The sequence below is a fragment of the Procambarus clarkii genome, chromosome 37, assembly GCF_040958095.1.
Source record: "Procambarus clarkii isolate CNS0578487 chromosome 37, FALCON_Pclarkii_2.0, whole genome shotgun sequence".
NCBI lineage: Eukaryota > Metazoa > Arthropoda > Malacostraca > Decapoda > Cambaridae > Procambarus > Procambarus clarkii.
This window is the reverse complement of record NC_091186.1, coordinates 25809329-25832715: the sequence shown is the minus strand read 5'-3', so window position 1 is coordinate 25832715 and position 23387 is coordinate 25809329. Positions and strand designations below refer to the sequence as shown.

Sequence of the window (23387 nt, the reverse complement as noted above, 5' to 3'; positions counted from 1 at the left end):
TCCTCCCCGTAGAACCTACCCCAACCACCAGCAGATAAGGACCCTCAGTCTACCCAACTGCATCCTACAGGGGCCAGAACTCTGAGAAAACAAATAAATGACAGGGCAGAAAAAAAATTAGCTGTCATGGACAAAACCTGTGCAGTGATATCCTCCGGGAAGAGTTGAAATGAGAAGAGGAGAGGCAGACAAAAGGGTAAGAGACCAAGCCAAAGCTAACAAGCTAGTCAACACAGACGATCGACAAGAGGGGGGAGGGGAGGGATTAAAAAATGCTGCCACCATCTAAGAAGTGGAGTGCACATTTTGAGCAAGGCCACCAAGGCCAGAACTGCAGACTGCAAGGCCTCCACACTGAGTGAAACTCAGCAATGCCACATCCTAATGGAGTTGCTCAGAGCCCCCTTAATGAGGACCCAAACATGTAAGATGGCTGCCAAGTGCGAGTGAGCCCTGTGGTCCTCCGTAATAAGGGTCCAGTACAGTGCTGGTTAGCACACTGAGTGTGGACAAGTGGTACAGTAGCACATTGAGCAACCACTTGTCAAAGACCATGGGGAGTGCTGAAGTAAACGGTTCATGAGCGGCACTACCCAGGAACACCTAAAAGATGGAACTTGCCTCCACCAATCAAACATGCAGGTTCAACAGAACCCCTGCCAAGCTCCCAAAGAAAACAGAGCAGTTAGCCAGCAAGGATGAACCTAATACCTCACACCACAACCAATAAGCAGAGACACACACTTGAAAAGGTGGGTCCATCATAGAAAAAAGGCTCGAGATCCACAGGAGGTACTGAAAGCACAAAGTGGGAAGATGGAACCTCCAGAAATAAGACTACTCCAAGGCATCATACAGGATCCAGAATTAAAACCGGGGGAAGAATTGATTGCCAAGCAATCAAAGTCACACTATTCACTGAATCTACATCCACAATTCACAGAACGTTGCACAACAGGTAGGAGCAGCAGTCAACAAGAAACCAAACCCTAGGAATAATCAAGCATACCGTTGACTAAGGAAAAGAAGGTAATGATTCAACTGTACAAATCTCTGGTATTAGTGTATCCAAGCAAGGAGACCTCAGCTTCAGGAGGACATAGTTGCTTTGGAGAAAGTACAACACCAGGTGACAAAAATAATTCCAGTACTAAGTCAACTCTCTTACCAGGAACGGTTGAGAGCCTCAGTGCTAACACTGCAAATCTGACATGACAGGGCAGATCTCATTGAACCCTTAAAAAACTGAACAATTTGGAAGATGTTGATCCAGACATTTTCTTCAAAAGGACAGATATAACAAAACAAGGAGCAACAGTTTCAAGCTCAACAAGCCACAATGCAGGATTGAAAACAGGAGATGCTTTTTCACCCACAGGGTTATATACCCATGGAACTGCCTACCCGCTGAAGTCATATATGCCAAAACTGTTAAATTTTAAAATCCAACTGGAAAAAGTCATCAGGGCATATGGGGGGGGGGGGGTGGACCTTTGACAAGCTACCAGTTTCCTGTACTTGTCAAGGCCATTAAGAGTGTTAGTAGCCCTCAGGTAAATATAAGTAAATGCAGTACTTAAGCAGCCGGCCGACCGAATGGACAGCACACTGGACACGTGATCCTGTGGTACCGGGTTTAATCCCGGGCACCAGTGAGAAACGATGGGCAGAGTTTCTTTCACTCTATGCCCCTGTTACCTAGCAGTAAATAGGTACCTGGGAGTTAGTCAGCTGTCACGGGCTGCTTCCTAGGGGTGGAGGCCTGGTCGAGGACCGGGCCGTGGGGACACTAAAGCCCCGAAATCAACTCAAGATAGCCTCAAGATAACTGTACATGGAGGGAATACAAAAAATTATCCCATCCTCAGTAGAGGGAATCAAAGTCCACGAAGGGTTGAAGAGCACCCACAGGCCCTCCTCGGCCTCACCCTCAGCCCCAGAAGCCTGCTATAAAGTATCTGGGGCAGAGCCAAAGTCCTCACCCAACATCTGCAACAGGAAAATGTCATCCCAAGGATAAAATTCGGAGCGGGGATGGGCGGGTATTGTAAAGATGAATACCCCAAAACACTGGTAAGACTAGGAGGTTCAAATTCCACTCTGATCCTACTCTGAAGACCTCCAATGTTTCAAATCCAGAACTAGGGGGAAAAACACCAGAAGCAGTGCAAATCACTCACAGCAGAAGGAAGGTGCAGACTTAGACCAGGAGGAGATCAACAAAATCTTCAATTCCAGGTCCCTAAACACCACTGGGGCCAACTCTGAGGCATCCAGATAATCAATATGCTACAAAGGCCTAACCCAACACACACACAGATCACACTAACGTGATGCATCAAATGAACAAATCCACAAGGGCCGTGACGAGGATTCGAACCAACCCAACCCAAGCAAACCTTAGCTTGTAAAGTAGAAACTCTAAAAAGTTACAAATTGTGAAGTGGAATCAGTAAGATTCCACTTCACAATTTAAGTATATATATATACATATACTGTATGCATACATACATACAGTATATATATATACATATACTGTATGCATACATACATACACAAGGGCCACTAACATTGTAGTGGCGTTGACGAGGACAGGAAGCCGGTGGCTTGTTAAAGTCTCCCCCGCCCCCCCTCCTCCCCAATTAACCTAATCATTTTGAGTGGCTGAATTTTAAAATTCAGCAGTGTTTTGGTATTTACGGTTTTGGCAGGCAGGCGGTTCATATATAACTATTGGTGACACTAAACTAATCTGTTCCCAACCCAAAAAATAATACATAAATAAATAGAAGTTTAGCCAGAACTTTACCTTTACTTTACTGAGGAGTGATGATGGTAGAAGCTGAAGAGGGGAAAAGGCATTATTGTTTAGAAGGGAAGTCACCTTCCATTAAAACATCTGGTAACTTCAATTCTGGTGATTGATGCCATTTTACTTCCCTTCCCGATGATTCACTACCACTCAATTTTGCAAAGAACTTATTCAATGTCTGTTTCTGTCTATTTTTTAAAACTTTCCTGAAGTAGCCAATTGCAATATCCATGAATGCATCTATATATTTATTTAAATAAATATATATATTAGTATATTTTGGCAGCAGTTTTTCTTTTAAACATATGTTGTTGAATATGACCAAAAGGGTAAGATTAATGATTCTAACACGACTCTTAATATTTCTTATGTTTTTCTTCACAGTAGAGGGAAGCTGAAAAATTAACTCTCCAAAGTTCATTTTCACAATTTATTATGGTCTGATGCCTAGGGATGCATTTCATGAGGCGTCTCTTTCTAGGTGATAAACAATGCACAAACAACAGGGACTCCATCAAGGAGCATATAATCTCCTCACACAACCAGACCATCACCAGAGAAATATTAACAAGCAACACAGAAATTATCGACAGATAATTCGTGATTGAAATCCACTTGTTCATTTCAATCACGTCCTGCACCACCTCACCCCAAGCCAATATAAGCCTTTGCAAAAGCATGATAAATTTATATTTGAAAATGTAAGAAGTACCTCATGAAATGCATCCCTAGGCATCAGACCATAATAAATTGTGAAAATGAACTTTGGAGAGTTAATTTTTCAGCTTCCCTCGACGGTGAAGAAAAATATAAGAAATATCGAGAAGATTCGCGTTAGAATCATTAATCTTACCCTTTCGGTCATATTCAACAACATATATAATAATCAAATATATGTGTGTGTGCAAATATATATATGTGTGTGTGCAAATATATATATGTGTGTGTGCAAATATATATATGTGTGTTTGCAAATATATGTGTGCGTGCGTGCGTGCGTGTGCGTGTGTGTGTGTGTGTGTGTGTGTGTGTGTGTGTGCGTGTGCGTGCGTGCGTGCGTGCGTGTGTGTGTGTGTGTAAATCACGAAAATTAACATGTGATGAAAAATGTGACAATGTCAGATCATGAAGGAAAAATTGAAACAGAAATTTCCTTAAGTACTTTCGTATTTAATAATATATCTTCAGAAGGATGTATTATTCTGAAGATGTATTATTAAATATGAAAGTGCTTAACCACTGCACTGCGCCAAATGACAGATGCTGTTTTGAGAGTTGTCTTTTTTTTTTAATTAGGCTATATTTTAATGTTTTTAATGTTTTCATCACTCTTTGTGTTTTAAAATGAACATAGTTGAGTTTGGAAACATTTTGACATTAACTTTACCTGAACATTTATAAAAGTAACAAAAATATGTCCTTAACAATTGCACTGTGAAGTTTTTGCTAAAAACAGGTGCGCAGTGCAGGGGTTAAGGAAATTCTTGTTTCATTTCTTCCTTCATGGTCTGACACTCATATTTTATATATTTTATATATTTTATATATATATATATATATATATATATATATATATATATATATATATATATATATATATATATATATATATATATATATGTAAATAATATGCAATTGACTATCACGAAACATCCATCATTTGTATGCGGAAAATACAAAGAGAAATGAGAAAGAGAGATGAACGTTTCGGCCGATCGTGGCCAAAACCTTGAGTCTGTTTGAGTCTGGTGTTGACAACGGCCTTGATCGGCCGAAACGCTCATCTCCCTTTCTCATTTCGCTGTGGATTTTCCGCATACATTCATTTATGTTTGTATAATATTCACACATCATCAAAATTAACTAAAAAAAAATTATCATACATTCAAAACTAAAATAAGTTTTTTTTCACTTTATATGTAAATACTCACCAGACATTCTGTCAAGACAATTGAATATTTACAGAAATCTTGAGCAATACTTTTGGTAATTCAGATTTTACGATCTACTAATTAATATTTCTGGAAGTGGCTAAAATCCTCTGGTGCAGAGGTAGGTAATAGGTCAGGAAGACAATGGAAAAGGAATGCTTATATTGGGCTCAGTGTCTCAAGTTGGCGAGCACACCTTATTCACAATAACTAGCTCGCTTACTTACAAAACAGCCTGGTAACTCAATTATGTACAAATAGACAGCATGCATCTTCTGCAAACCTCCAATCAATTTGACATGGTTCATATGGTTAGTTTGAAAACGTTCAAACATTTTAAAAATTTGCGGGTTCACCTCCAGCGACACTCTCTTGTGGTAAAGACAACTGTGCTATAATATACTGTATCAACTACATTTTTGGTGCTGTTCAGTAATGACAATTCTGCTTGCATACTTGGAAAGATTGTTGTCATTCAAGACGTTCATTATTAACGGTACACCAACAACTTAAGGTAGAATATATTCCTATATACATATTCAAATAATCTCTCTCCTTTACATAACAAGAAAATAGCATAAATCTATAAAATCTTTTAAATTTCTGTATAAACAAGCAAATACTATAATCAGGCTAGCACACAAAAGGCAGAATCTTTTAGTTCTAATGAGGCTGTTTATGAAGAGCCGCTCAAGTTATACAGAGAAGTCTTCCTCCTTTTGTGTTCTAGAGCCACAGTAAAATGTCCACCACCTGGGTGTTCCATAACAATACAACACAATATACCAAACTTGTAACATTGTCTTCAACAACACAGTTGATTCTTAGCATTGCATAATTTCAGAGCTGTAAGAAAACTCAAAACTTGCACATCTAAGACTGTCCTGTCAATGGTTAACATTGTGAAATCTAAAGCAAATCAGTGGTTTACATAAGAAGCAACTCTATTATGGCTATATGCGCTACACAAAAGTATGACATAGGACACAGTCCCATGTATTCAACAATATTTATTTCCCAAAAAAAGTAAAAACTGCAAATAATTCAACAGCAACAAAATTATAAGTAGGCCTCAATTACATGCATTATTCATGGCAGGCTACCTGCTTCATGTAAGGGTTTTGTGCTGCCAGGAATCTGCTTCAAAGCAATAACTTAGATGCTATAATAGCCTTTGCAATTGAAAGGATGCTATTGAAAACTGAATTGTCTTGTGAATTATATTAATTCCCTTGAAACATATTTAACTTCACCTGTCATACTTCATCCTACATGGGCTACTGAAGAGCCAAAGTATGTCCATACCATACGTACATGATTTTAGTAGTATATTCCGATTACCCTACATCTACTTTTTGTTATGCCTTGATATGTCTACCAGTTAAGGTTTTCAACTTCAGCCTATATTCTTGCTAATGTTTCAATTATCCACATCATGTGACTGCAAAATGGCAACCCATGTATAAAAATAGGAAATAAACAGTATATATATATCCTCCCTTTCAAACCAACCTCCATGAGCCAAACACCAAGACCACATTAATAACAGATAAACATGGCCGTGCTCCATTACAGCACTGTCAGACACACAGAGACAATAAAAAAACACAATTTCCAGCTTCTTCTGGCATTGCCAATGCCATATCTTGGTACTATGGCGTCCAAACTATCTTTCATTCCAGTAATAATTCTTCATATTCTTCATTATTCTGTAAAGAATTATATCACATATATAATACTATGAATCTCTTCATAAATATGTTTCATAAGGATTATAGCAACTGTCACAGTTGGGGATAATGTAATTCTTTACATTAGTTTCAGAACACTTGTCTGTATTAGTGTGAAACACTTGGCACAATTAGTTCTGTTTGTCATCAAGGGTTCAAGGGTGGGGGGGTTGCAGGTCCTAAAAGGTTTTCATTCCAATCGATGTTCAAATGTTCATTTTTTTACCTCCTTAGACAGAAAGTGAAGAACATAGTGAAGAACAAGGTCATAGCAATACTTGTACTCCGTCTGTGTGGGAGAGAAAATATACGAAAGCAAACATAAGATAAACAATACAGAACTCTCGATAAAAAAAAAAAAAAACTCCAGCTACAAGGTTCACTTTGGTGAATGTTCAAATCTTGTTAAGTCTCCAAATACACTATTAGTGTGTGGCAGCAGGAATATAATTATGATTGTTTTATGTCTCATCTTTGCAACCTGCAGCTACATTAGCATTTGATTTTGAATTATTATTATTATTATTAATATTATTATTATTATTATTATTATTATTATTATTATACACAGTCGTGTACCTGAAGCAAATAGATGCACTGTACAGTATTTTCAATATTTCTTAAATAAGATTACCATCTATGTTTATAGACGGTAACTAAGAAATAACTAAGAAATAACTAAGAAATAACTAAGAAAAGAAATACTTTACACTAAGAAATATTTTGTTATTTAACCCTTAACTGCTGCCAATGCCCTCAATGATAAGGGCTGGTGGGCCTGTTATCTATGAAGACTAGATGTTCCCTGTAATATTCAAAGGTCCTAAAAATTCTATCTGGACATCATTCGATACTAGATTGCCACCATATCAGGTGTATCATCATCCACTGACTGATGTCCATGCTAGGAACGACTGATGCCGTGCTAAATTTCAAGAACTTTTATGGACCTGGAAGATATTAGTGATGAGGAGAAATCTATTACAAATACAATAACTAACTTGAAAATTTTCTCAGAATACGATGTCTACAGCATTTCTTCATCTCACTACAGTCAAACTAAAATAATTATTTTTCCCTACATAAGAAAAAATATTTTATGATATACAAAAAAAAAAAATAATATATACAGAGGAGCCTCGATTCACGAATTTAATCCGTTCCGGCACCGAGCTCGTCTTCTTTTTCCACGTTTTTTCAATTGTTTCTATATAAAAAAAATAATCAACCAATGCTTTGCAACATTACAGGAGTCACCCCTTTACATCCCAGCATCATTAGTATCTTTTAAAAAAAGTTTCATTGGTTTGCATTGTCGGAGGCGTCTGAGAATTTGCAAGAACCAGGGGAACGATAGGAAGCACCACATGGTTTTCTTGTTAATCGAGTGGAAGCTCGTCAATCGAGATAAAGTAAAGAGCGAGCCACTGCAAATGGCTCGCTCGTTACTTGAAATGCTCGTAGATGGGGCTGCTCGTCACACAAGGTTCCTCTGTATATTTTTTATGCACATCAAGAAATTGACTTAATTTAGAGTGCATAGTTAGGGTTATCTGAAAATACCAATATAAAAATGCTTAAAATGCAGTAGTCTGTTATTAAAATGATAATTATATATAATTATGCATTTATTTTTTGGTAAATTCATTAAATTATAGTGACCATAGCTTCTTTTCTATTTAATATTAATGTCTGGGGGAAAAAATCATTGTTGAAAATGCCTCAACAATGCCTCAATAGAAATGCCCTAGAAAAAACTTGTAAAGCCATTGGTAGTATAATTTAAATTTCAAAACTAGGAAAAGCTACATTACCATATAAATCCACTAACACACACACACACACAAAGAAGTTTTTGAAACCTGTAACTTCAAAAACAGGAGGTCATAGATTCAAGTTAAAGAAACAAAGATGCCTCAAAAAGCAATAAAAAGTTCACTTTTGCAAACAGTTGTAGATGGTTAAAATAAGTTAAGTGGGAAGACGAGACACCACGAGCGTAGCTCTCATCCTGTAACTACACTTAGGTAATTACACTTAGGTAATTACACACACACACACACACACACACACACACACACACAAACCATTAGATAGAAGGAAAAGAGGCCTTACGATAACTACTTAAAAAATATTATCAGGAATCAACAAAAATAGATAAAGAGGAATATTTTAAATCAGCAACTTCAAGGAAAAAAGAGGTCATAGATTCAAGCAAAGGAAACAAAGGTGTAGGAAGAAAAACCATACAGATCTTCTTGTGTGAAGAGCTGTAGAAGGTTGGAACAAGTTTAGTGACTAGATGGGGGTACCCAGAAGCAGCTGGTTCACTGTTCCCCTCCGCTATCCACCCTCTCTCATCTCTCTTCTCCTATTCCCATCTTTCTTCCCTTTCTCTCCCCCAATATCCCTCTCTCCACCTTTCTCTCACCTCTCTTCAGATCTCCCCAATCATCCCTTTCTCTCACTTCTTCAACATCCACCCCTCTCTCCCAGTCTCTCTCTTCCACCTTCCCCCCTCCCCCCCCCCTTCTCCCCTCTCCACTTTCTCTCCAAAATATTCTCCCTCTATCCTTCCTCTCTCTCTCTCTCCCCCCCTCCCTCATTCCACCAGGTAAACTGTGGGAGTAAGCATCAAACTACTGACAATACAACCCATGATTTTATTTCAAAACATGAAAATTGCAGGAGCAGCACCTATAATGCCGGTATTTCTTGAGACATGGCACTTGGGCTGACCCCGACTGGCCTATGACACTCACATATTCCCTATGCTTCATGTGTAAAAGTTTGGCGAGACTAGCTCCAAGCATCTGGCTGCCTACTTCAGCCAGGCAGACATTCTGTTTTATACAGATGTACTGGAGAGAATACAGAGTGCCATGAATATGTTTGCAGATGATGCAAAATTGCTAGGGGAGTCAGGGAATTAGATGACTATATAGTATTGCCCTTCAAAATGACTTAGATAATCAAAGTAAATGGAACAACACATGGTTGATGGAATTCAATAAAAACAAATGTCACATAATGGAATGAGAAATAAGAAAAAACCGGCCAAACTTAACCTTCAAATTCTGTGAAACGATATAAAAGCTTCTGATAAGAAAGAGATCAAGGGGTGATTCCAGATAGTAAGCTATTACCAGAGGATCACACACAGGACACTACGAGAGAAGCCTATGTTCCACTTGCAAACTTTAGAACCACGTTAAAATGCAATTTGTAAGACCAAAACTGGAATATGCAGCAGTGGTCTTGTGCCCATATCCTAAGAAGCACATAAACAAATTAGAAAGGGAGCAAAGACATTCTACCAAATGACTCCTGGAACTTGAAAACAAGAGCTATGAGGAGAGATAAGAGGAGTTAAAAATGCCAAAGCTAAAATGCTGTAGGAGGAAAAAGAGACAATATGCTCACTACTTACAAAATAGACAAAGAATAATTTTTGAAAACTGCAGCTTCAAGAACAAGAGGTCTCACATTAGAGCTAAAAAAACATAGCTGCCAAAATAAAATAAGCAAAATTTTTTTTGCAAACAGAATGGTTGACAGTTGGAACAAGTTAAGTGAGAAGGTGGTGGATGCCAAAACCATGAGTAGTTTTAAAGCACTACATGACAAAGAGTATCGGGAAGACGGGACACCACGAGCGTAGCTCTCATCCTGAAACTACACTTAAGTAATAACACTTGGGGTAATTACATCCACACACACAGAGTATACTTGTACATATATACTTTTAAATTGTATTCATAATAGATGACAACTCACCATATTGTTTGTAAGTTGAGGGCGGTGTCGTCTAACCGTATGAACAGCTTGAAAAACATCTACCTCACCGTGCTGAATCACTTGCTCTATGCAAGCATTGGCAGCACAATACACCCCAGCACGACTCATGCCATCCCTGAGAACACACAAATGTTACACCTGTACGTACATATTTGTTTTTTTTAAATGCTTTCAATGCAAGCAATACAATTATAGAAGTTATATCATGTAAGGAACATGAAATATAATTCATAATCACCTATGACCCTCTTGTATTATTAGGGGGAAGATATCAAGATCAAGAGGATCATATGTCCTCTAGATCAACAAAGTAGATTTGCTACTCAGGATCTTCTTGATCGAAAACAATACAGTTATTATATCATTTCTCTTCAGGTGTTCTACCCAATTGGTTTAATTATTTTTCAAATGATTTGACTACTACACTTGTCAATACAGGTCTGTAAATACAAAGGTCTTCCCTGCTACCATTTTTTGTAGATTGGAATTATGTTTTCTTCCATATATGTATATCTGTCAAGATACAGTACACAAAGATGACTGAAAAATCAATTGAAGTGAAATGCATTTCACTTCAATTTCACTTAGGTATGCATTCTCTCAGAACCCAAGGTGAAACTCAATCTGGGCCAACTGCTTTGTTCCTCCTTGGCTCCTTGAGCATTTTTGTGTGTTTTATACAGTACTGTATATGTAAAGTATGCATTAGATCATTTATTTATAGCCCTCAATTCAAAATAATTGCGTGCAATTTGTTTGAATTCCCTCTTGTTTTTTATTAAGTGCCATTTAACTTTAAAGTGTTTCCTATTATAAATTACTGTACAACAATTTAAATCGTATTCCCTCTTATATTAACGCTCATAGAATTATCCTCTGGATGAATAACTTAACTATGTGCAGGCGATGAGTCACAATAACGTGGCTGAAGTATGTTGACCAGACCACACACTAGAAGTTGAAGGGACGACAACGTTTCGGTCCGTCCTGGACCATTCTCAAGTCGATTGTGAATGGTCCAGGACGGAGCGAAACGTCGTCGTCCCTTCAACTTCTAGTGTGTGGTCTGGTCAACAACTTAACTATGTCTAAAATAGTCCACATATACTCACGGGCTGACCACCACTACAGGTCCATAACCGGTGCGTTGTCTCCATCGTTCCACCATGTTCATGAGCTCAACAAGGGCATTAGTGGAGGTAGGAACCTTGTGCCCCTGTGGCCAACACATGAGCTGGAAGAGATGGCACGTCTTGGGCTCTGCCTTGATGCCTGCCATCAGTTCCGTCAGGGATACAATCTGCATAAATAGGGTAATACTCAATAGATAAACTAACAGAACAGATGTGTGTAGAGTTACAACAGTACTCTTAAATGATAATTATATAATAAAATCACAAACACTGACTAATAGGAGTATGTAAAATATCCTGGAAATTAATGCGCCAGCCAGTTGACGACATCACCTAATTCAGCAAAATGCCTCCTAATATACTAGCACATTGCTAACTTTAGCCACACCATTGCTATTATTATCAGAATCCTGGATCTGGACTCGTCAAGCAATTGCACAACTACTCAGGAACAAGGATTTTATATTGGACCTGCCTACACTCTGGCCTGCGGGTAATGGTGTTCATACCCCTTACTTGTTTCTCCTTCAGATCACAAAGAAATCATATTGGTGTAATATATCAATGAGAAAAATCATGAGCATATCATAAGTAATAAACTATTTAAATAAAGCATTAATGTTACAGTCAATTTAAGAAAAACACTCAAATTTAACACTACAAAACATGTCAACCACAAAGTCAACAGTTGTTAATAAATTACTTTACCTTCTTGGTGATTTTGAACACCCATGAGCGAATATTTTGGTAGTGCTGGTGGCTTACATGATCTATGGTGAAAACAGGCCCATATTTCATGGTTTTCTGTTTTTCTGGCCAAAACATGGGGTAGTTCTGTTTAAGGAAGTGTGAAGAATTAGTAAAATAATTTATAATCAATTTTATTCTGTAAAGCTCGAAGTTATTTAGAATTTGTTGTAAATTGAAAGTAATGTATAAATGCCCAATCTTGGTTAAAAATTGTATTGCATATTAATCTTTCTTTCAGTGCTTATCAGTTACGGGTATGTAGTACTGTATACAGTATAGCCTTTATACCTAATATATCTAATCTTTACACAGACTGGGCTCTCAAAAAATCAGCGTTGAATATAATGAAATGCCATTTTCTGGGTGAGACCCGTAGGCTCCGGGGAGCCTCCAGGGCTCCCCCCAGAAAATTACTTGCTTTATGTTATTATATACTGCAATTATGAGTCACTTGGCAGTGTGATACTGTATACTATACATAATAACCCTCACTGTAAGGAATAAGAAGCCTGTACTTAGACTTATTGACATCTGCCATTGGCCAAATATTGACCTTTCCCAGGATGCAACCCCACAACAGTTGCCTAACTTTCTACCAGATGAAAGAATACATGCCCAATTATTTCTGTCCCACCCTGGAATTGAACCCAGCAATTTTGATTGTGAGCTGAGGATATAGACCACTGTGCTAAAAGAATTATCCACATAAGGCTAGACTATCAGGCATAACCTGGATGCATATATGCTAACAATGACATTAATTGATAATCTTTATTTTTATTTTCTATGCATATTTTGATTTTGAAATTGAGAAGAATGTATGACAAGTATTTTGCAAAAACTCTTCCTATCCATTTTTCTCAAATATGACGACAAAATAATCAAATATAATATTTCTAAAGCTCATGTAACCAATCTGAGTTCTGAATTTGATGATTAAAGTAAACAGCAAGCTAAATTTGAAAGTCATAAATCAAGTAATGAACTGGAAAATGAGATGTGTAAATAACAAGTCTATCCAGTGCTGCCAAAATTGCCTCGTCAAATAACCCTACTCACGCACTCCCACTAAATAACTACATACCTTTGATCCAAACTCCAATTATTGTACTAAGAAATACAGTTCTGTCTTTACAGTGCAGTTTGGAAAGTTACATTACATGGTGTTGTATTGGCTCTGTAATCCTTCACATTGTATTTGCAATGAAATAATGCCGAGGTTAAAATGCAGAGTTTCAGCTTTAATTTGAGGGTATTTATATACATATTGGGTGAACAATGTAGGCAGCATTTAAAATGTAGTATATTTAAAATAAATGAAGTTTTAGACTGTGTATAACTTCAACAAATGACTGGCCATACATACAGTAATTAGTTTACAGCTTTCTAAGAGAAATTTCCGTCTATAATCAGAATATACAATTAACAAACGTAAATAGCATACTGTATAGATGTATAGGATAAAAATCTTGACATAATTTTATATTAAAAAGAATACAGTTATGAGGAAATAATGTAAATATAGCATACAAAATGTCAAAAGCTCTCAATTTATATATTATACTTTAATTAAACACTAATAGCTCCAATTCATATTTATTTAATAAAATAATAAAGTATATAGTAGTCTATAAAAAGTATATATATATATATGATCTATGCTAAAAAGTACTGTATATAGTATTTTGGAATATGATGATCACTTGACAGTTATTTTTAAGACGAAGGGCTCGTGATGAAAGGCGGGCACGGTCTTAACTCCTTCCAAATCTCACACTGGAAAAAGGTATTGGATAAATGGTTTTTCAGTTCTCCTTATTGGATGTGCTTTTGAACTTCAGTGCAGCTTTAAGATTTGTACAAAACTTGAAATCATTATGAAAATCTTGTGAATAACAATACATCACATTAAAAATAGAGACAGTTGTTTGTTTCGGATATATTTCTTTTGCCTTCTCACTCGGTAATGCATTGTAGCAGCTGCACTGAAGAGCCCAGCAACCCAACATAGTCTAGTAGATTTCTTAGCACATGCTTTAAAAGAAATCACGTAGGGTGAAACCAGGTAATGTTGCACATATATAAACACACATTTGTGTTTTCTAAAACATTAGCAAAAGTGGAAAAGTAACATGAATGTCAAGAAAACCAGAAACTATTAACTTCAGTTGCTACACTCATGAATTTATGTTGCCTTAGGAAGATAGAATATACTGTATTCTGTAATTTGCTGTGTGCTGCATTTTCATGATAATGATACAGTAATCTAAGAGGATACAAGTCACTTCATACACAAGACAGTTTGCCAATGGATTTTAAACCTTACCTAACTTTATCTAACCTAGTCCAACCTAACCCAACCCAAACAAACCTAATAAAACCTAACCTCACCAAACAAAGCTTAACACCCAGACTAATACATTGCAACCTAATAAAATATATATATATATATATATATATATATATATATATATATATATATATATATATATATATATATATATATATAATCCGTATATATATATATATATATATATATATATATATATATATATATATATATATATATATATATATATATATATATATATATATATATATATATATATATATATATATATAATCCGTATATATATATATATATATATAATATATATATATATATATAATATATATATATATATAATCCGTATAATCCGTATATATATATATATATAATCCGTAAAATATATATATATAATATATAAAATATATATATATATATTATAATCCGTAAAGGAGTAAAAAGCACTACTCCTAACCAAAACATAAACCTGATAATATTCTACAAAACCAAGAAGACTTCCGAACTCCTTATCAAAAACAGCCCGAAGCCGACGGAGAACCCTCTACAGCAGTCAAGCGTTGTATACATGTACACTTGCCCCCACGAAGGATGTAACCTTCAATGTAAGTACATAGGTATGACGTCGACCAAGCTGACGAGGCGTTTGACATGCCATCTTCAATCTGGTGCCCCTAGGAATCACATGAGACAAGCCCATGACATTACTCTAACAAGAGAAATGTTGAACAAGAATACTTGCATAATAGACAAAACCCAAGATTCAAGAAGATTACAAATTCTTGAGGCAATTCACATAAGAATAGAGCGACCTACCATGAACACCCAAATCACGGAACTATTTACTCTACCCACCATGAGAGTAAGGACAAGACAAGAACATATCGATGCCAACACAGAAGACAATGTCCAACATAACAGGCCAATTACACTGGATTAATCTTTGTGTTTAGATAGGAGATGCCTCGTATGGGCCAATACGCCTTCTGCAGCCCCTATGTTTATCCCTTATGTATCCCCCCATGTTTTTCACCTTCATTGTATGTATGTATGTATATATATATATATATATATATATATATATATATATATATATATATATATATATATATATATATATATATATATATATATATATATATATATATATATATATATATATATATTAGGAAACATATATATACACATATATATATATATATATAACATATATATACATATATATACACATATATATATATATATATATATATATATATGTGTGTGTGTGTGTGTGTGTGTGTGTATATGTGGTTTTGACAATCTTAAAACAAGCTTATTTAACTGTCTTGCATACAATTTGACCATACCATATTGGAGGTAAGTTTCATGTGCCTCATGTGTTCTAGTCATGGATCATAATTATTAATAATTAGACTAGAAATCAAAATTAAAGGTAAAATTAAATTTAAAAAAAAATTCTTGTTGAAATTTTTTTTCACAGGTCAAACACTTCTTAACTTTAAATTAAGAACATTAAACTTCTGCCAGCAAGAATGAGTGTTCATCCAATGCCTACTGGGACAAACATGCCCAAGTAATGTTTAATTGACTAGAATTGATGTTATCAATGTGGATTCATTGTTGCATAATGCTGTTTTCCCAGATTTGCCAGTGGGGGGTATGTGCAAAAAGGGGTTTGGAAAATAGTGCGTAGAAACTCATTAGTTTTTGTACTCTGATATTTTCTTCACTTTTCCAAAGAAATAACACGGGAGGGTAGGATATAACAATAATAATATGTAACAATCTGAAGAAGGGTATATATTTCTCAGCAAATATTAAACCATTCAACATTTGGCAGACACATGTGAAATGAGTGATGATAATATTAATGGGTGCACAATGAAATCACAGGAACGTGAAGCCTGAGGAGTCCAAGGACATGGGTTTGATCCCATTGTATGGCCTCAGTATTTTTTCATATTAATAGGTATTGAAACACACACAAATATTTTCACTCCATTCCCTTCAAGATTCATGTAAATAATGTCAAGATGTTAATGAATGATTAATGTTCATAAATAAACATAATACAATATAGAGCATTCATACCACAGTATTTGTGGGGCTACATAGTAACACCACAGCAGTACAATCGTGGTCAAAAACCAGAGACCAAAGATCTCCAATGGTCTGGGATGTCGGCCACTCCGTCACTATGTACTCTCGCGGATGAGTGTAGCCCTGCAAAGATGGAACCAAACACCTTGGGTGCTGGGATGAAGGCTTGCTAAGGGAATATTAATCACAGAGCTAAAATGCTTACAACTTTGTTGAAATGGCTTTGTCAGTAAGCTATAGAAATAAATTTTAATTTGATGATGCCAATACAGAGCCAACAGTACTGGGCTTCACAATCATTCAAGGCAAGATAGAATATAAAATTAAGGACCCCTGTACTTCAAAGCAAGCAACCTTAAATTCTAAAAGGAATACGTATCCAAAGCTCACAAGATAAATTGTAAACACTCTAGCTGTACAATAGGTCGGAAACTGGAAGTCAGTAGATCTCGGTATCCTGGGTAAAGAAGTTCTGCCAGGATTAGAGGACTTTTAGGTAAAGCCGTCAGCAGCTGAACAAATCAGGAAAAAATATCATGTGACACAGGCAAACCAAAATAAAAATATCTTGAGTTACATCATAACTAAGTTTTAACTGTTACCTGTATAATACGGTAATGTATAGACAATTATAATTACATTAATATTCTGAACAATAATTTTCCTGTTATTCTGCTGTTGCTTTACAAATCTGTTGTTCAGAAAGTGTTCTGATGATAAAATTTGTACATACCACTTTTCCTCCTGTGCATCCATTCCTCCTATTCCTGTAGATTCAACTCTCATTAATATAAAACAAATCAATATCAAAACACTTTCTAAAATATTATATAGCGAGACTTAAGATTGACATTCCAAATGCAATGGTTTTTATGGGCATCTTACCGAAGCCTCCAAGGGTGAGGGGTTGCACAAGACTACGACGGAGGTCACCTCGTGGTCATACACAAGAGACCAAAAATCACCGATAGTAGACTTCAGGGGCCACTCGGACACTATATATTCACGAGGCCTCAAGTACCCCTTTGGAGCCGCAACAAAACACATACGGAAAAAGGCAGGGGGGCAAGATAAGGTTAAAAGGTCGGGAAATTGAGGTGTTGACATACAAAAGGACTTGCAGAGTTTAAATTTTTAAATCTAAGGTCAAGTGCATTCTTTGTTTTCTCAATCTCATATTCTCAAGTATGATGAAACACAAAGGCATGGTTCAAAACACCAAACAAGTTAACTTTAAATTAAAAAAATATTAGATGCAAAATTCTTATTCAAGATCAAAATATTCATATATCACAGATCACAGGCATAAAAAAACATGCACTTAGGAACAGGATCATCAAACAAGGACTTTTATTGTGGTATTGGGCTGAGGTTCAAAACTGGCTCTGTCGATATCTCAAGATAATTAAAGGTAAGCAGAAATGTATCTGAGAATTTTGTTTGCATATTTATGAATTAAATAATAAATCACTTAATATATTGCACTTTTGTAGACGTAATGCTATCTAGTATTTTCTCAGAAGCATAAGTTATAAAGTTTCTAAAACAAAACAAATGCAACACATTATTTATCATATTACAATATTATTGATCATATGAATTAAAATAGCTTCCAATACTCACGTCAACACAAACTGCATTAATATAATCAGTGTTGGTATTGCCTTGGAATGACGTGATGTATGGTCTGAAGTTGTCAGCTGTGAAAGAGATGAAAATGCATAACAAATATATAAGAATTAAAATAGTCTTTAATTTGCAAGCTTTAATATTCCACATAATTTAACAATCTTAAAGGACTAAAAAATATGAAAGTTTGACTATATAAAGAACAGGCTATGATACTAAATATACACAATATACACAATATATACTGTGACACAATACACAAATAACCCGACCTACATAGATGAAATGAAAGTGACAATGTTTTGGTCAGTCTTGGACCTTTATCAGGTCGTGACAAGGCAAGAATGGAATAGGGAGTCAAAAAATAATATATATATATATATTATATTGACTCAATCTCACACTATTGTTATGTCACGACTTGATAAGAGTCTACGTTGGACTGAAATGTTATAACTTTCATTGCATCCCATGTCGGAGTTTTGTTATTTGTGATTGATTGAGAGAGAGAGAGAGAGATAGATATATATATATTTATTTATTTCCAATTCAAGGAATGCTTGGATGAAGCTTTTCTAGGTGAAATAAGAAGCAGTCTAAATAAAGATATTTCTGAACAGAAAGGAGACATTAAGGTGGGGATTGAGAGGAACACAGATGTCTTCCACATTCATAGCATTTAAAACAACACAGAACTGATGTTAAAACTAAACTCGATTTAGAATCAAATAACTAACTATAGGCTTTTTTTGCTATCACAGCTCTCATACCTAGATAAAGTGATCTGATGATGAGAATAAACTGTGCTGGAGAAAACCCCATAATTCTGTATTGACTTTTGTAATAATACTTTTGAGAGAGTATGAAGTTATAATTCACATTAGGCCAGTTATACACAATACAGTCAGATCCTGATTCTATCTGATGGTATTCTACATGTGGCAATACTATAAACGTAAACAGAGAAGACCAAACTCAATTCTACTTGGCCAAATTTGAGTCGACCCACCCTCATACATAACCCTTCTAACTTTGGTATTGTTTTAGTAATTTTTCTTGTGAATTGGTAGAAAAAATATGATGAGTTCAAGAAAAGTTTAAAAATTTTAGGTGCTATATTTTAGCCATAGAAGACTGAGAAATACTAGAAGAAGCAAATTAGATTCAGTAATTAAATAGAAATATTTAATTCCTATAAACTTAGGTTAAAAAGTAAATTACCGTACATATGCAGATCACAGGGAAATAAAGTTCAAAATCCTACTCGATCAAATTTGGTGTTGTGCTTCACCCTTCCACAAAAATAAAAACTGCCTTCGAATATAATGTGCATCTCCCCTATTCCAACCCTTCCCTTCTTTCCTTGGTGTTCAGGAAGTCCTGCTTGGGTAGTGCATGAAGAATGGGTAGTTGCCCCAAATCCTTGGGTTGCTATCTAGTTGTGAGGGTGTTGAGCTAACTAGGTGACTCAACTTTTACAACAAGTGTGTGTGCATAGTTCTAATTAGGATTGCAAATGTTGTCTTAGCAATTTCTTGTTTTAGAGCATTCTGTCTTTCTGGTGGTTTTCTGTTCAGTAATGTTGTCAATCTAGTATCATCACTTTCCTATGTGTCTATCGAGGGGGCCAGACTCTGGTCACGGCTTCCAGTAGGCAATCATGATTCATTAAGAGCCAGGAGTGGTATCTGGTTTGGAGGCCGCCACGTGGGTAACTCAAGGAGAAACAGAGTCTTTAGAAGTAATAGAAACAGAAAAGTATTTATTAGATAATTTTTTCTTTCTTCTTTTGACAAGTGTGTGCACTTATCACAATAATAAGTGCACTTATCACTTATCACAGGCCACAATGTAGGACTGAAAACAGAAGATGATTTTTTACCCACAGGGTTATATACCCATGGAACCGCCTACCTGCCAAAGCCGTAAATGCTCAAACTCTTAAATTTTAAAATCCAGCCAGAAAAAAATCATCAGGGCAGGAAGCTGGCATCTTTGACAAAATGCCAGCATCCTGTTCTTGTTGAGGCCACTAGAGTGTTAGAGGGGCCACTTAACACTAGTGGCCTCAACAAGGACAGGAAGCCAGCATCTTGTCAACGGTCCCCCTTTGACAAGACCTAACTTATAGGGAAGGGGTTCAACAGTATGAGGTGCAGCTTTCAATGTTGCTTGATAATGATCCAGCTTAAGATCAGTAGATGGCAATAATGCATTTAGCTCTTCCATTAAATACCTCTGAGGAGGCCATGATGCTAAAAGGAAGTAGATAAACACCAAAATGAGAACATTTTTTTATTGGTAGATGAAAGTTTAAGTGTAAAAGATATATATACAATCTAGTGTATATAGGATATATGTAATCTAGTGTATATAGGATATATACAACCTAGATTATATTGTGTAATTAACAGAGATGCACTAATAAAGCCTAAAATATTATATGCCTTCTGAAAGATGGAGGTATAATCGTTATTCATCTTTACTGTACTGTAAAGAGAAAAGGGAAAGAAGGTAAGGTCAGTGAGAAAGGTGGGGTGAGGCACAGGTGGAGTGAAGTGAACATGGGGGGGGGGGGGGGGGTTGAGGCCACATGTTCAACCCTCTCCCAATCTTCACCACACCCCCCACCTGTGGGGTGAGGTGAAGATTGGGTAAAAGGCACAGGATGGGTGAGGTGCAAGGTGGAGGTACATGTAAAGTGAAAGGGGATGCACATTTAGAGTGAGGTAAAGATGAATGTAATTACCTAAATGTAATCACAGGATAAGAACTGTGCGCATGGCGTCCTGTCTACCCAGTACAAAGGGGATGCACATCTAGAGTGAGGTAAAGATGAATGTAATTACCTAAATGTAATTTCAGGATAAGAACTATGCGCATGGTGTCCTGTCTACCCAGTACTCTTGTCATATGATGCTTGGAAATTATTGACAGTTTTGGCCACACATGAGGTGAAGGGGAAGCACACATGGAGTGACGTGAAGCTGAATGAAAATGTAGAGATGATGACACACATGATATGAGGTGAATGTGTGGGGGCACTGAGGGAAATGTTCGAGGCAAGGCTCAGGTGGTGTAATGGGCATACAACCTGAGTGGGTGTATACACCCACCAAGTATATCACTCAGTACACTCAGGATGTACACCTGAGTACACTTTCACAAGTGGGGATGGGGTGCAGATGGCGGGGGTTGAGGTGGTAGAGTTAGGTGAAGGATAGGGGGTGAGACACGTGGTGTTAGGTGAAGATGGTTGAGACCCAAGTAGAATTAGGTGAAAGTGGATGAGAGACAGTTAGAGTCAGGCGAAGGTGGGTCAGACACAGGTGAAATGAAAGGCACTGGAACATACTGGAGGGGTGACAGAAAAACTTTTGACATGGGTGAAACATTTTCTGACAGAAAAAACAAGTGATCTAGGGGGTGGTTCTCTAGTAACAGTAAACTGTCACCAGAGGACCACGTAAAGCACATTGTGTGATGTGACTAGGCTTTGCATTCTAATGTTAGAATCACTTTAAATATATGGTCAGAGAAATACTAAATAAATTATTTATCACTCTTGTGAGACCAAAATTGGAATATACAGTAAATTGGAATATACCCCGAAGAGGCTAGAGGTGTTTAATATGACAAAGCTAGAAGATAAGAGGCAATAAGATCACTACCTACAAAATAATAACAGGAATCAATAAAACTGACAAAGAGGCATTCTTCCCACCTGCAGCTTCAAGAACATATGGTCACAGATTCAAGCTAAGGAAACAAAGGTGCCAAAATTATATTATAAAATTCTCTTGAGCAAAGTGGAAGATGGTTGTAATAAGTATGAATGGTACAGATGCCAAAGACGTCAGTAGTTTCAAAGCATCATATCACAGAGTAATGGGAAGATGGGACTCCGTGAGCATAGCTCTCCTCTTTTTAACTACACTAAGGTAATTACAGGTCAGGTGGGGTGAAGGTGTGAGTGAGGTACAGGAGGGGTGAAATGAAATGGTGTGTGATGTGAATTTTGATGAAGGGAATATGGAGTAAAATGAAAGTGGAGCAAGATGAAATGTGGTATGAAGGGGATGTGGAGTGAGGTGAAAGTAGGTGAAGCGAAGGTGGGTGTAAAGTGGGATGAAGTGAAGATGCTTCAAAGTGAGAAACAAGTAACATTATGTGCTATAATTACCATTCAAGTATTAACTGTTGTGCTGCACATGCCATCACATGATGTTTCAGATATTTTGCAATATTTGAAACTCCTGCTGGTACAAGGTGTTCCCAGTTAGTATTTGAGAGCTCCAGTAAATATCTGCCATCTTGAAAAATGGACTTAAAAAATTTTACGCATTGTTCCTATGCTCAAGACACGGTTTTTAACAAAGGAACACAAAGTCCTTGATTTAAATACATTCTCTGTGAGCATACAGATAATGCTTCATATAACCTTGCATAATACAAGGGGATAATTTAGCAAGAAGGGATCGCACTGTTGAATTTGCTTTAATTCTGTTCAAAAGATATAGTGTTTGATAACTGCCGACTCTACAAACTGTCTCCTAATATTTTTTACTTCTTTAATGATACGATTAATATCCCAGAAATATGCATGTTGTTGCTGCAGTTACTGACACAACAGGTGTATTCATATTCGTAAATCTTCACATTAAAATTTCCGAAATCACAAAAAACAACACAAGATTAGAAACTGATAACACGCCAACTTGGAGACCATCAGTCAATATCATATCAATATCTAGGCAAGATGACAGCATCTCTTTCAAGGTGCCTGACAATGCAAAAAGAACAAGGCTCTTTCAAAGCTCCAATCAATTCCATACACAACCAAATCATAACCAATGTAATTTCTAACTTTTATTTATGTTGGTTTCAAAGTTTTGTTGTATTTATGTTAGCTTCAACGTTTTGTTATATATTTGTTAAACATCTGTTTCATATTTTATTTTTAATTATGGCAATGTTGCAGGCGATGAGTCTCAATAACGTGGCTAAAGTATGATGACCAGACCACACACTAGAATGTGAAGGGACGACGACATTTCGGTCCATCCTGGACCATTCTCAAGTCGATTGTGTCAGTCGACTTGAGAATGGTCCAGGACGGACCGAAATGCCGTCGTCCCTTCACATTCTAGTGTGTGG

General features: G+C 36.4%; 1 protein-coding gene across 5 annotated transcripts in view; it reads right to left on the bottom strand.

The window, feature by feature from the left end:
• Positions 1–4892: 4892 nt before the first annotated feature.
• Ptp36E (protein tyrosine phosphatase 36E) overlaps positions 4893–23387 on the bottom strand; it is a 79340-nt gene continuing 60845 nt past the window's right edge. For 3 of the 5 annotated variants that reach the window (XM_069337304.1, XM_069337307.1, XM_069337305.1), the window contains 7 exons: positions 18225–18301; positions 17487–17624; positions 12113–12238; positions 11384–11571; positions 10251–10386; positions 6700–6762; positions 4893–6452 (listed from right to left, as the gene is read on the bottom strand). In XM_069337304.1, the coding sequence (XP_069193405.1) occupies positions 6417–6452; positions 6700–6762; positions 10251–10386; positions 11384–11571; positions 12113–12238; positions 17487–17624; positions 18225–18301 (764 nt within the window). In that variant the 3' untranslated portion in view covers positions 4893–6416. Of the gene's footprint in view, positions 6453–6699; positions 6763–10250; positions 10387–11383; positions 11572–12112; positions 12239–16592; positions 16725–17486; positions 17625–18224; positions 18302–23387 lie in introns of all 5 variants that reach the window. The other 2 variants (XM_069337306.1, XM_069337308.1) reach the window with 1 other exon arrangement.